General features: G+C 38.3%; 1 protein-coding gene across 1 annotated transcript in view; it reads left to right on the forward strand.

Moving 5' to 3' along the window:
- Positions 1-13,897, forward strand: part of GABBR2 (gamma-aminobutyric acid type B receptor subunit 2) — a 502,001-nt gene that overhangs the window by 319,442 nt on the left and 168,662 nt on the right. Inside the window, exons 9-11 of the mRNA XM_075705561.1 lie at positions 6,662-6,742; positions 9,906-10,056; positions 10,551-10,683. Of these exons, the coding sequence (XP_075561676.1) occupies positions 6,662-6,742; positions 9,906-10,056; positions 10,551-10,683 (365 nt within the window). The remainder of the gene's footprint in view (positions 1-6,661; positions 6,743-9,905; positions 10,057-10,550; positions 10,684-13,897) is intronic.

Genomic DNA, 13,897 nt, shown 5'->3' on the forward strand with positions numbered 1-13,897 from the left:
CTGAATGAAAGGTATAATGATGGTGTTAACAATTCAGATTTTAAGAAGTAATTGTTTTAAACTCAAAGTAATTATTTTTTATTTCATTGTATAGCTCTTTGATACATGATATGTAAATAACTAAGATAAAAAATCCACATGAACTGTATTACTAAATTTTTATGCAGAGCTAGAACTCAGTCTAACAAGCAAAATAGGAGATAGATGTAAAACCAGGAAGATAAAAACAAAGGTTAAAAAGAATCAGTCAATTTAATTTTGCTAAGCTTTTAAAAAATGCAGATGCTTGAACTTTTTATGGAAAAACCTTCTTGGGCTATAAAACAACTAGGATTTTTATGAGTTCAGGATACTTAATGACATTTTATGTGCTGCTTGCTTACTTGCTTGCTAGTTCCTGTTGGCTAAATACCATTATTCAAGTAGTGAAATAAGCCCAGGGTTAAGACGTCTTAGCTTTTATCCTGACTCTAAAGCTGACATACACTGTTTGGCCTTTGGCTGGTTTAACCTTTCTGTCTGTTTTGCTTTATGGATGAATGAAAGATAGGACTTGAGAAGTGGCTATGAAGAGTAATTATCACTTGCTATATATACTGCTTTCCTGTATGTTGTGTGCACTAGGATCCAGGATTTCAGAAATAAAACACTAGACAAGAACTTCAAATGAAGGAAATTAGTTATGCAGGAGTTAAAGATGAAGGTAATATTTCTTTAGGAAAAACCAATATTTAACTCCTAATTACAAGTGTAAAAATTGTGGTAATGCAAATCCTTGCAAAGGTAACATATTTTTCTTCCTTGATTCTTTCTTTTCTGGCAGCTTCTGCTGAAGAATAATCTTCTATCTGACCTGACATTTTCTTCCTTATTTGAACTGCGATTCTTAATCTCAGCATTTCTGTCTTTAAACAAAGAAATGGTTGCCTACAAGTGGATAGAAATTCATGAAAAAGGCTTTGCTCATTCATTATTTATAAGCTTCTCTTGTGATTTTTTTTTTTTTTAATTGGAAATTTTCAGCGTGTGTTGGTTATTGCTGGTATGTGATAAGGATAATTGAAAATCTTCCTGGTCCTGTTTGACAAGGATATATTATGAAAGTTAAGATTATATTAATTTGCTAAGAGTTTCTGTAGGATCCACAACATGGAATGTTTCTGTATTTATTCTGAAGGAAATTAGCTTTCATGACTCTTGGTTTAATTCAGTAACATAAAGATATTTAAAAGAGCATTTCCAGCTTTTGTGGTAGATCATTATTTTGCGAAACAGCTTTCAAAATGAGTGAGACAAAGGTGAGAAAGGCAATTTGTACAGGACTTACTGAAATAGAGGAAGTATTCTCAGACATGTTGTCAGTTTGCAGTCTCCAGCTTGGGTTTTTCACTTGCTTGTGTTCAGCCCATCTTCTTTCCTGGGACTTGTTCTCTGAATACCCTTGGTTGCAGGATTAGCTCTTCAGGAGCTTTCACAGTAGGTAACAGAGGGAATGAGAAAGAGCTACGACCTGACAGTGACAAATGATGGCTAAGTGACTGACAGTTTAAAATGCTAAAGAAAAAACATTCACTCTTTAAAAAGAAATGTGACCAGAAGCCAGATTGGAGAAAGGCAGACCTCAGGACACCATAATGTAATGTGTCCGTGCACCCTTCGCCCTGTCTCTGGACTGAACCTGTCAATGAGTTGCCAATAGCTTGTGAATGGTGAACTTTCAGATAGGTTAGATGTGTCTTTGAAAGTGTGAGTAGTTGTGCAGTGGCATGATTTTTGATTCATATCTAGCAGATTGATTTGAAATTTGAAATGAAAACCTTTCCAGATTTGTGTCATTATCTTCCTAAAGATCTTTAAGCGTTTCAGGTGTGTATGGTCCATGCTCAGTTTCACCTGTTGGCTGCCACTTGGGCATTTTCCAAAATTCTTCTGAGATCTGATGAGTAAATATTTCACATAGCTGTCAGCAGTCCTGTTGGGCTGCCATGTATGGATGAGGAACAATGTGCAAAAGCTAAATGTTTCTGTTGTAGGTCAAGGTTTAATAATATTGGATACTGAGATAGGCTGCTAAGTGCTGAATAAGCAGCAAGATTTTCTAACGTGCTAAGCATCTAATCACTCCCACTGAATTACGATGGTTAAGCAAAAGGGGCAGCTGACAAAGAGCAGGAGAAGAGACTGTTAAACTGATGTCAGAGGAAGGACTTCGGGCAGTACGGTGATAATTTCCTGAGTGGAGAAATGGGGGGAGCTTTATAAAAAAATTTTGAAAACCTTTTCAAGAAGGGGGAAACATGGAGGCAGGACCTTATGCCGGGATGTTTTTTTCAGGACAAACGAAGACCTAGATATTGTGTATGCTTTCAGCTATAGGTTATGTCTTTTTTCTGCTGCTTCTAAGTTGAGAATAGCCTAAATGTCCTTTAGATGAGAAACTTCAATGACCCTTAACTTATCTGGAGAATAGTCCATAGTAAGTTTATTAAATTTACTTTGAAATTTAAAAGCTACAGTCAGCTATTTAGAGCTTTGAGGTCCTTAATTTTCATTTAGAGCTATGTGGTTCGGGCACCACAGTAATGTTAGGACAGATCTGTTACTTTGCCTTTGTTCTGATGGGCTAAACATAGTTTTTTCATTGGTATAATCAACTAGATGTGTAGGAGTTTGTGAATGCATTCACACATCAATAATACATATTTTTGTAACTTTGTAGGATACTGTATTATTTCAGAGTGCCTTTACTATTATAGGCATAAATTATACTGGTGATTATACTGGTGTAAACATGTTTATATTGGCTTAACTGCATCACCACTAGGGTTGTTTGTACCATTTCAGTCAGACTGACTACTTGAAGGTGCTATAAGCTTTAGATACAGACAAAGTCTTAGTGTCATTAGGAGCTAGCCAGCATTGACTACATAGAGGAAAAAGGAAATCCACCTGTCCCATCCCTTATGCATTGCAAGTGCTTTCTCTCATCCTCTCTCTCAGTAGAAACTATCCTCTTGAGGTGTGAATAAGTACACTTATAAAAATGTAGTGGAAATGGAAATTATGACATATAGTGAAAAGAACTGAAACTAAGCATAGTCTCATCTGAAAATTCTCAATGTAAGTGGTTGTCAGTCATCCTGGCAATCACAACAGTGTTGTGCATTTTGGTAAGTTTGTTTTACTCAGTTGATGCCAGTTGCAGGATTATTTTTGCTTTTATTCAACAAGAACGTGTAACTACCTAATATGCAACTAAATATCTGTTGTATTGACTTTGTGAAATATGGCCCAATTAATTAAATGGTAGTGTGTCAATTTGTCTGGAGTTGCTTAAAGTGGGCTATAAAATTCTGTAATAAAATGTGTAGAAGAACACATTTTAATTCACCTTTAAGAGTAGTTCAGTTCTTTGTCGGCAGAAGGCTTTAATCTTGGCTATATCAGTAATCTATTCTGTAACAATTAATGACAAGGATTAGTTGTTTACAATTCTGTTAGGCATAATTTTCAGTGGCATATTTCTGGGCCAGTTTTCTTTGGGTTGGTTAGTTTTTGTACTTTTCTGTTCCTGTGTGAAAGAACAGCTGCAGATTCAACTTCTAAAATCACACAGCTCCTGTTGTGGTATGGACAAATATTATCTCACAAAACAAGTATATTTTCCCTCATATTTTTCTTCCCCATTTTAGCCTGAGCAGGGGGTTTCAATACAATCTCTCCATCATGAGTACAGAAAGATCAAGTTAAAAATAATGAAAGCACTACAGAAAGAAGCCAGCACTGTATTCTGGATATTGTGTAAAGCACTTTGTTGGTGTATTTATTTGAAGGAGTTCCACTTCCTTCTGTCTTGTTGTTGAACACACAAAGATTTTGACAGATATGAGCTACATTATACAAACAGCATACTGACTTGAATAATTCAGAATTTCCAAAGGGAACTCAAGGGAATGGCGTATAGAGAAGTAGAGCCTGCAGTCCCATCCTTAACTACGCTGCCTGTGCAAGACAGCAGAGAGCCATACTGCTGCCTCCTTGCTTCCTTTAATTAATATTTGGAGATGAATTTGTCACTGGTCACCACTTGTGCTTGAGGAACTGAAAAACCAACAGCTGTAGTTGTACTCCTTGCTGGGAGTGCCAAAGATATCAAAGACTATTTCTGTCTCCCCCTCAGCCCCCCTGTAATCACACTGTGATACGGATAGTATACCCTTCCTCTCAATAAAAATATGGTTTATTTCCTTCATAGATGACTTTCCACAATTGTAACTACTTTAAGATATCAAATACCTTTATGGCTTTTCTTGACTTCAGTAAACCTTGGCATGCACTCTATGAACTGTCCTTTCCCATTTGTAAGGGACAAGGCACTGATAATGTGGTTCCTAAGTACTAAACACTTTTTTTTTCCACACTCTTGGGCTTCTAAGTCCAAAAGAGTCTCGCTCTTCAGCTCAGTCTGCCGTGGAAGTTTGTTTCTCCAAATAGCTCTACGAGCTCCATTCCTACCCAGGCTAGCTAGTTGTAGGCTACCTCATCTATATTGCACTACATTGCAGTTACTATCATAGGCACATTCTCAGTGTTACTTCATCTGTAAAGGAAGCCATGTAAGAATTTATAAATGTTGAAAAGGAATAGCATTGTATGTCACATGAAGCAATCGCGGAAAAAGTTTCTCAGTTGAAATACCTTAATCAGTAGACCACAGATTTATGCTCTCTTTTGTGTATGCTTCCCCACCTGTTATGTGCTTCTCACATCTAATCTAGTCCCAGTAACTGCTCTGTACAGAAAGATTTGTGGAGCAATTACTCTTTTCTCTTCGTTGTTCATCAGAGCTGTCAGGTTTTAGCCTTTTGCTGTAAAGTTGTGGCTAGACCAACACCAAGGTGCATGTCCTCCCCATTTGGTATAAGTAGATCCTGTGGACTATCTGGCATCTAATGTGCAAATGTCGGTATGCATCCTGGTCTTTGTCTCTCTTCTCTCTAGGTTGTGTTTTGATGTTTTAGATCTACAGGTAACAGCTGACATGCTACACATATAAATGGAAGTGAATTGGTTCAGTTTTTAGCAGTAACCATTTTAGCTTTTAGAAGTCTACTGAGAAGTTTTATTGTTTAAGACTGTCAAGGATTTATGCATGTATCTATTTCACAGAGAATTTTCAGCCGGTGACAGAAAGTATAAACTTATATTTACTCCTAAGAGTACGTAATGTTGTGTAGATGGGCTTTGTGAAACTGCTGCTGGAGACCAGGGGATTGTGCTTTTATTCCAAACTAGTCTTAGGGCCCCCACAAGTGGATCATGCTCGTGTGAAAGGCAAATCAGTTTTCAGAACTGCAAACTCCAGCTTTTGGTGCGGGTATAGTAAATGTCTAAGTATCTCTGCCAGATCTGCAGCCCAGTCTACAATTCTGTGTAAACAATTTTAACAATAAGAAGTGTGGTTTATGTAAGGAAAACTTTTGCCTCCTGTGAGCTCTCAGATTAGTATTAATCAGCCTGTAGATTTTACTAAAATGGAGCTAGCTACTCCATTCAGCAGAGCTAAATAAGCACAATCACTTTGAGTGAGAAAGGAGAAAAGGTTAATGTGGAGCTGTTGGGTGAAATACAGTCTTTTCAAATTTGCCATCTAGTTCAAGATCATCAGCTTCCAAAATCAGTGTCACAAATAGGGTCATGATCTCAGAATTTAAATGTAAATTGGGTTGTGCATGCCCAGACAGAGAGGCCTGAAAGGAAATTTTTGGCTCTGCTGAGCCAGCTCATCAAAGAAAACTTTAGCCAATGTGCCTGTGGTTTATAAGTCTCTGATCAAAATGTAAAAGTTTTAGTGCAAAAGTGATAATTTAGTCAGTTCCTGCACTTCTAAGCCATACCAAAACCCCAACAGAAATAGCAGAAATTAATTGATGCCAGATGTCATCAGACGGGTGGGACAAATGTGTGCCAAAGTTCCAGCTATTGTGGCTAAGGCAGCAGCCAAACAAATTAAGTTCCTATATCTGTGTTACTCTACTCCATTAGGTACAAGAAGTCCATATATGTGATGATAGTTCCAAAATAGCAGATGAGAGTAACAGTAAAATTTTAGCTCAAGCGCACATTGGCTTTAATTATATACCATAGTATGTTTTGCAGTCAGGGTACTAATGAGTTGCTGATTCCCAGTCAGAATAAGAGATTAGATTCCCAGCATATCTATTAACAAGCCAGTTTGCTCCATACTGGCTGGAACCTGCCACTATGACTCCTCTGGGAAATACTTCACTAAGCAAGATGTCCTAGTTCTTTAAATGAGAGTGGAGTGTGTGATTTAGCCATGTCTGTTCTCCCAGCAAAATGTCCTACACGGTGTGAGCCAGTAAGTAAATGTGTGATCTTTAAGCTGGAGATGTCTGTGCTCGGTAACCATTCCCTGATTATGTAAATGAGTTCTTAAAAATACTTTGCATTTCTTTAAAGAAACAGAAATATTTCTTTTAATGATGTTAGCTGTCTGGCATTCTGCTTTAATAATTCATACACTTCAGGCATATTTCTTTTCCTTTTGACGTACTGTCAAAAAAGAAGGCAAAATCAGTTAAATAATTGAGAACATGTGAACTGCCATAAACAATCACTCTTGTTTGTTTCTCTGCAGAAAGAAAGGAAGTGAAGGTGGGAGAGTACAATGCTGTGGCTGACACACTGGAAATAATCAACAACAGCATCAGGTTCCAAGGTAGGAGAGAAAACTGGAAAGAGGTACAGGAATGACATGGAGAGCTGTATGAAGTTTGTAAGACTGCATGCTGTTAAAGAACTCCTTTAGAATTTTTAGTATCAAAAAGCTATGACACTGTGTAAAGAGAAAGGGAACTGAGCTGTCCTTAAAAAAATAGAAGGAGTATTCTGAAAAGAAAATTGCAACATTTTGATACCGTATAATTGTTTTTCATTCCAATTTCCAGGACAAATTCAAACTTATATGTGTATGCTAATGTTCTTTGATATCTCAGCAAGCTGCAGATGTGTCTTCTATTTCATCTCCACCAACCAATAATGTTCTAATTTCATCCCCATTTCCCACTCCCCCAGTTGATCTTACCTGAAGGAAGCTCTTGCATGCTATGTTTGCACAATCAAGAAGGAGCTTTTTGTTCTTCTTTGGGAGGTGTCTGTTAGGCTGTTAGAAAATATGATTTCAAAATACCAAGACTAGCTTTAAGATGGCCCATGCAAAACAGGGCTAGAGAGGGTGTTCACCCAGCAGGACTCCCAAGGTCCACAGCAGGCATATAGCCTGTGTTGCTGTATCTTCTTGCAAGTTTTTTTTCCCCTCAGCCTGCTCCAAAGTTAACATGGGGACTTCTTCTGCCCTCACAGCAGCTAAAGTGTGGGCATGCCCATGCCTTTCTGAGCATATCATTGTGGCAGCCACGTCAGCTAAAATGAATTTTTAAGGGACTCTCCTGTTGAACATAGACATATACACGCTTTTTAAAGCTAATAATTAAGATTTAATCTTGAGCTCTGCTATGGTGCAATTTAGTAATGGAAGGTAAAGTCAGCTTCATGAGATCTGTGGGATTTCCCGTGGGACTGGTGGATGAGTATCAAACTGCTGTATACCATGCTCTACTACACCTGCTTCCAGTGTCCCAGCACCCAAGGTTTGCATGAGCATGACTGGAGTTTCACTGCAGTGATCTAATCCATGACTGCTTGCCCATCTGCTGGGGCTTTCCACCTTTCCTTTGGTATCCTTTGCTGGACTTAAAAGAGCACAGCTACATGCACTTCTCACGTCCGTCTGGAGAATGAGGCTTTGGAAATGAAGAGTACAGAATCTGTCCCAGTTGCCAAAGTCTGGGACCCTGCAGATTATTTTTGCTGCAATGAGGAACAGATGATGTAGTTGAATTCCGATTCAATACCATTAATTTCCAGAGAATATAAGCAGGATGAATCAAGTAACAGGAGACAGGTTTTGTTCATAACTCCATGCCTTTATGGACAGTAGATGATGGGAAAAATTCTCTGTTGAGGATTTTTTCAGGATCAGACTCCTAGTTCTTGTTCTGACTGCATCTGGTGTTCCTTCCACCTGTAGCCTGTCTTAGGCTTGTCTTAAGATGCATTATCTGACTCACAGGGAACCTTCCCATTTACCCACCTTAACTTTTCTTTGAGGCAGTCACGTATATGGTGTGGAGGACGCTTGTTACGTCTTCCAGGCAGCATAAAAACTTAGTAACTTTAAGTATTTGAAATGAAGAACAGTAAATATAGCCCTGTTTAAGTTTTTGCACAAAATTGCACACAAGAGAAGGATAATTTGTAGTATTAGAAGCAACAGAATTGAATGGCCATTGCACAAATAAGAAAATACACTTTATAGAATCACTGGTTGCTTATATTTAATAAATATAAATCATCAATATATTCTGTATATTTTAGATACAGCAGGGTGGGGGGTTTTCTTTAATATTAGTTCTTTTAATTCAGGCATGTGCTTTATTGTATTTTTGGCTTGTTACTTGTTGCCTGATTTTGTGAAGTGTCATGCCCTGTAAATGCATGCTCTGGGATGGGAAGGGGAAAAGGGGAAAATCTCGGGTACTTTTCTCTAATATCAAATGGTCCCTTGACTGTCATTTTATTGTGATCACCTGAAAGGAAATTGTTTTGCAGACATGTTGGGCATAAAGACCAAAGGATAGCAAGTTTCCATTGTCTGATTTGTTTCACCTTAACTGGTATGGATAAAATTCTCTCTACTTGTACAAGGCCTTGAATATTCTTCTAGGTGCAAAGCAGAAGAGTGGATGTGAAATTTAGCTATGGCAGCTGCTAGTCAGTTATTTACAGCTCTGTGACCAGCGGGTCCACAGAGCTCTGCCTGTGCAGCTGTTTTGTGAAATGAAGCTACTTCGCCCTGTGTGGTCGTTCCCGCAGCCCCATGGGGAGCTGATTTGAAAGGACAGGCTCAGGCGCTGTAGGCCACACAAATCCCTTTCTGAAGGAAGACAGTGATGCAAAAGGCCTTTTGCCAATCCCCTGCACCAAGAAAAAATTTAGTAAGCAGGTAAAAGGGAGTGTGGAAAGTAGGGAATTCAGAGCTTTATTACAGTTGTCGGAAAGTAATTCTTCTCAGTAAACCTAGAAGCCTTTAATTAGTGGGAGCTGACTGTCGATCAAGCACATGGCTTTAAACATAGTTTTTAAGTTCAGGCATTCAAGTCCACATCTGCAGGGATTTGCAAAGTGGGTCTGTCCCTACAAAACCTTTGCTATCCATTTTTCCATGTTGTTCCATTCTCTAGAGTCCTGAGGGCATCAACAGCCCTGCCTCCCCCCTCCTGGGGCTTCCCCCGCCCTGCCCAAAGCTCAGAACCCCATTTCAGCCCCCTGGGACCATCAGGCCCTGCCCCAGTGATGCCATACCAAGGCTGGTTTCCATCTATGGTACATATCTAGACAGGCAGTTTGAATTTGCCCTGGTGATCAAGACAGAGAAACAATGCCCTATTTTCTACTCATTGCTCTGTCACTTGTTTCAGGAAAGCACAACCTCCTAGTAAACTTTAGTCATAGTATGCATTTTAGTGTTTATTTACACTTTAAAATGAGGATAGTTAGCATATATTTTACAGGGTTCTGCATTGGGGTTTTGGTGTGTTTTTTCTTCCAAAGAGGATGTTTACCTGCTCCAAAAATACAAACCTTCTTGTCAATCAATGTGACTAACATATGTCCATCAAAGTCATCGATTTCATCAGTTATTGATGTGGTTCACAGTTGCTAAATCTGCTAAATTGAGGTATAGTACTTAAGAGAGGCAAATTTTCTTACAGAAAATCTACATATGGTTGAGCTTTAGTCTTTTCTTCTTGTAATCCTAGGACTTGAGCCTCCAAAGGACAAAACAATTATACAAGAGGAGTTACGCAAGATCTCCCTGCCTCTCTACAGCATCCTCTCTGCCCTCACCATCCTAGGAATGATAATGGCCAGTGCTTTCTTGTTCTTCAACATCAAAAACAGAAATCAGAAGTAAGGCATTCATGTTACTTCTATCACTACTTCTTTGGTATTTAAATGCCATGTTTGTAGAGTCTGTCATCAATATATATATATACATATAAGGAAAATGTTAAAACTGTGGAAAGACGATATTTTAGAACTGTTTAATTGAAATCACTGTGTAATATATTCACATTGAAACAGATTGTCTGTCTGTTAAGACAAGTTCTTTTATACTGTCTGGAAAGTGTAATTTTTGTATTTATGTTTGACTGTCTGCTGTTAACATTAACCCTAACTAATTAATCCATCAGTAAAATAGGAGGTCTTTTTACTAAACATTCAAAAACCTGAAACAATGCTAGACTTCATAAAACAGCAAATAGTGTGCATGCCTATAGATTTCATGGAGTTCTACATGAAGGGTTATCTGTTTGCCTGGTTACAAAAAGCTCTTCTTTGTTGCTCTAATAGCCTAGCAGTAATCCTTTCCTCTTTAATGCACTATCACCTTTTGTCCATAGACTAATAAAGATGTCCAGTCCCTACATGAACAACCTTATTATCCTTGGAGGGATGCTTTCTTATGCATCTATTTTTCTTTTTGGTCTTGATGGATCCTTTGTCTCCGAAAAGACATTTGAGACACTTTGCACAGTAAGTAATTCCATATATTCTAGTTTAAGATGCTCTTGCAGAAAGCTCTGCAAGGTATGCAAACAGAAAAGTCCAGTAGTTGGATGTCTCATTCCATTTAATCACTGATTCTCTTAGTTCTTTCCTGAGATATTTTCTGAGACCAAATTGTGAAACATTCATAAAGCTATATTATTATTATTAGTGAAAGCTTCAGGTGCATTGGGATTTGGCCTCAGACTAAAAAAGTAGATGTACTTTCTTGTTTTGACATTATATATCTGACGATGATTTATTAAAGACTGTGTTTGTAGCATGACAGCTAGTAATATCTGTGAAGTTACTATGTTTTCTTTCTAGATTCCATGTTACTTTATGCTTCATGACTGCTGCTTGTTCAGGTCTTTTTGCTCAGTCTTTTTGGCTGAATCTCCAAAGACTTCTACTACTATTTCCAGGCCAGACTATAAACTCACACAAGCTTAGATTCATGTAGAATATATTCTAGTTAAATCAAAATAAGCAACTCTGAAATATGTCCACCTAGAAGCTTGTAATGTCTTAATTGCTTAATGTAATAAGGATGTTTATATGGTTTGGATTTGCTGCGTGAACTCATAGGGGGTTTTGGCTGCTATTGCTTTTGGGCTAGTATTGGAAGCCGATTGCACACTGCAACCAGGCACCAATTCCGACTACGGTGAGTTCTCAGCACCAGTGTTAGAACAATTTGTGTGACTAATAGCAACATCATTATATAGTAGCTAGGCTTCCGTGCAAAATTTTGAATATTGCTTGTCATGAATGATCTCATAGAAATCCTGCTTTGACAACAAACTGGAAAGGTTTAAAATATGAGGACCAAAGACTCAAATACTTTGTCTTACCATTGCCTGGAGTAGTCTTCTGCTTTTGTCAGTGCATCTTTATAATCATTAGTATTAGGTGATGCACTCAACCCTTTAAAATGGAAGCTTCCAAACTAAATTCTGGGAGCAACTTGACTTACAGAATTCTGCTCTTCAGAGGACATTTCAAAGAAAGGGAAGGAACTTCACTGCAAGGGTATTCCTTCCAAACCCAAGACCACTAACATTTGACTTTATAAAATATTTTGTCCTCAAAAAATCCTAAGACTATTCTTCGTCCATTGCCTGAGAATATCAGACTTACTCAGGAGTTATCCTCATTATGTTTTTGATCCTTCTTCAGGTCTCTAGAAAGATGCAGTTCACACCACCTTTGTTTAGGAGTCTGAATTTCTGATGTCATCACTGGAGATAGATAAACTTTACTTCCAAAGAATAACTCAAAACATGAAAGTGGATGGCTAAAGCTAGGTGGTGCAGATACTTCTCAATATTTCAGCTAAAATCCTCCATACTGGCTAAAACCATTATAGAAGTGAAATATCCTGTGACTTGTTTGGTGGTACTGTTTCAAAACACTGGAGACCTCTTTAGTACATGTCAGGATGCACTAGAACATATAGTACAGGTGAACGTACAGGATTTCCTGGGCAAAGTCTTAGCTTCCTTAGTTGGGCCTGGACACAGCTGTATTTTAGACACCTAAACGTTAGCAGGAAAAGAAAGGAGAAGGAGAGAATATCCAGTCTTCCTATAGCTAGAGTGCAAATTCTCTATATAGCTAGTAGAAAGAGGTGCCCCAAAGACTTCAAAATCCTGTTCACCTCTCTGAAACTGAGTATATAACTCTCTGAATACATAGGGACCAATAGGAAGTGGGAGAAGCCAGCATCCATTTTTTATCCAGCAATTAAGCCCTTATTTGTGAACAGTCTTCTAATGGAGCAGAAGTGTCATTGGGAAGCCGGTTGTTGATGTCAATTCCCATTCTCTTCTCACCCTCTGCTGCAGAAGAATCTAGTGGCAGGAGGTGCAAATTTTAGGTCCTGATGTCTCCTCAGCCTTTAGAAGCTTGTATTCAGAGCTCCTGACTTCACTGCCAGGCTGCAGGCCATTGTGTGACAGCCATCCTCTTGAAGCAGCCAAGCATTGCTTAACAGAAGGAGGGAGAGTGGGAACCAGAGGTACTTACCAGCATGGAGCTCTTCTAGGGAACAGGTTTCTATCCCAATTTAGCTATATAAAACTAAATTTAAGTCCTCCTTTAAATGTGAAACAGCTCAGTCTTAACTCTGAAAAATGAACCAACATCCAAAATCCTGTGTCTCTGAGCTAGAACACTTCAGCTATCTGATTTTTCTCTAATTTGCTTCTCAAAATGTAACCACAACTCTCATATTCTAAATGCAACAAAATTTAAGTGAGGGCTGCTTTGTTCTGTGTTATCTTACATCTCACTTTTTTTTTTTTCAGTTTGTATCTGTCACATTATCTTACGTCTGTTTGTCTGCCTGCCATAGAGGGAAAGATCTGAACAGGCACTTGAATAAGATAACTGCTTTACTTAACTGACTAATAAAAGAAAGGAGTGGGGGACACAACTGTGTTCTTAGAGCCAACCTTTGATTAAGAAGTATCACCACATGCCTTAAGCAGAGATTATTATTTTTTTTAACATAGTTAAATTTTATATCAACCGAGCAGAGTCTGTGAGATTTCTCCTCAGTCTTGGCTTTCCAGGTTTTCAGTCCAGTACAGAAGTATTTCTGATTGTCTTTCCCACACATGGCTACTGATTTAGCTTATGAATTGCAGCTCTGTCAAAGATTAGTATGAAAATCACAGATGCAAGAAACCCTTCAGAAGCAACCTATCAGGAAATATTTTTCCAACCTCCTGCTCATTAAAACAAATCTTATAAAATTTCCTCCTCCAATCATAATTTTTTCAATAGGATAGCTTATGCTTCTCTTAGAAATCATCTTTACATGGCCACCATTGACTGTGGCAACATTCTTTCCCTGTATCTAGAAACCTCTGAATCAATCCTGGGGAATTCATAAATATGGGAGACAAATCCACTTTTCAGTAACTCTTCTGTCTCTCCTCCTTTCCCCCCAAAACATCCCCTAACTGCTGGGTACAGCATGTGCATTTGGCGCCATGTCATGAACATCCATGTTTCCATATGGCAATATGCTTAGTGGTTTCATAAGGACTAATTACAGATACAGGTTCTTACAGGGTCAGTCTAGTACAAATTTCTCTTGATCACCCATTTCCCTGGAAATGCACGATTTTGATTACCCATTCTTAGCCATATTAGAGATTAGTTTAAAATTCCCATTTTATGCAAGACTGTGACT

This window comes from Pelecanus crispus, chromosome 2 (assembly GCF_030463565.1).
Source record: "Pelecanus crispus isolate bPelCri1 chromosome 2, bPelCri1.pri, whole genome shotgun sequence".
Taxonomy (NCBI): domain Eukaryota; kingdom Metazoa; phylum Chordata; class Aves; order Pelecaniformes; family Pelecanidae; genus Pelecanus; species Pelecanus crispus.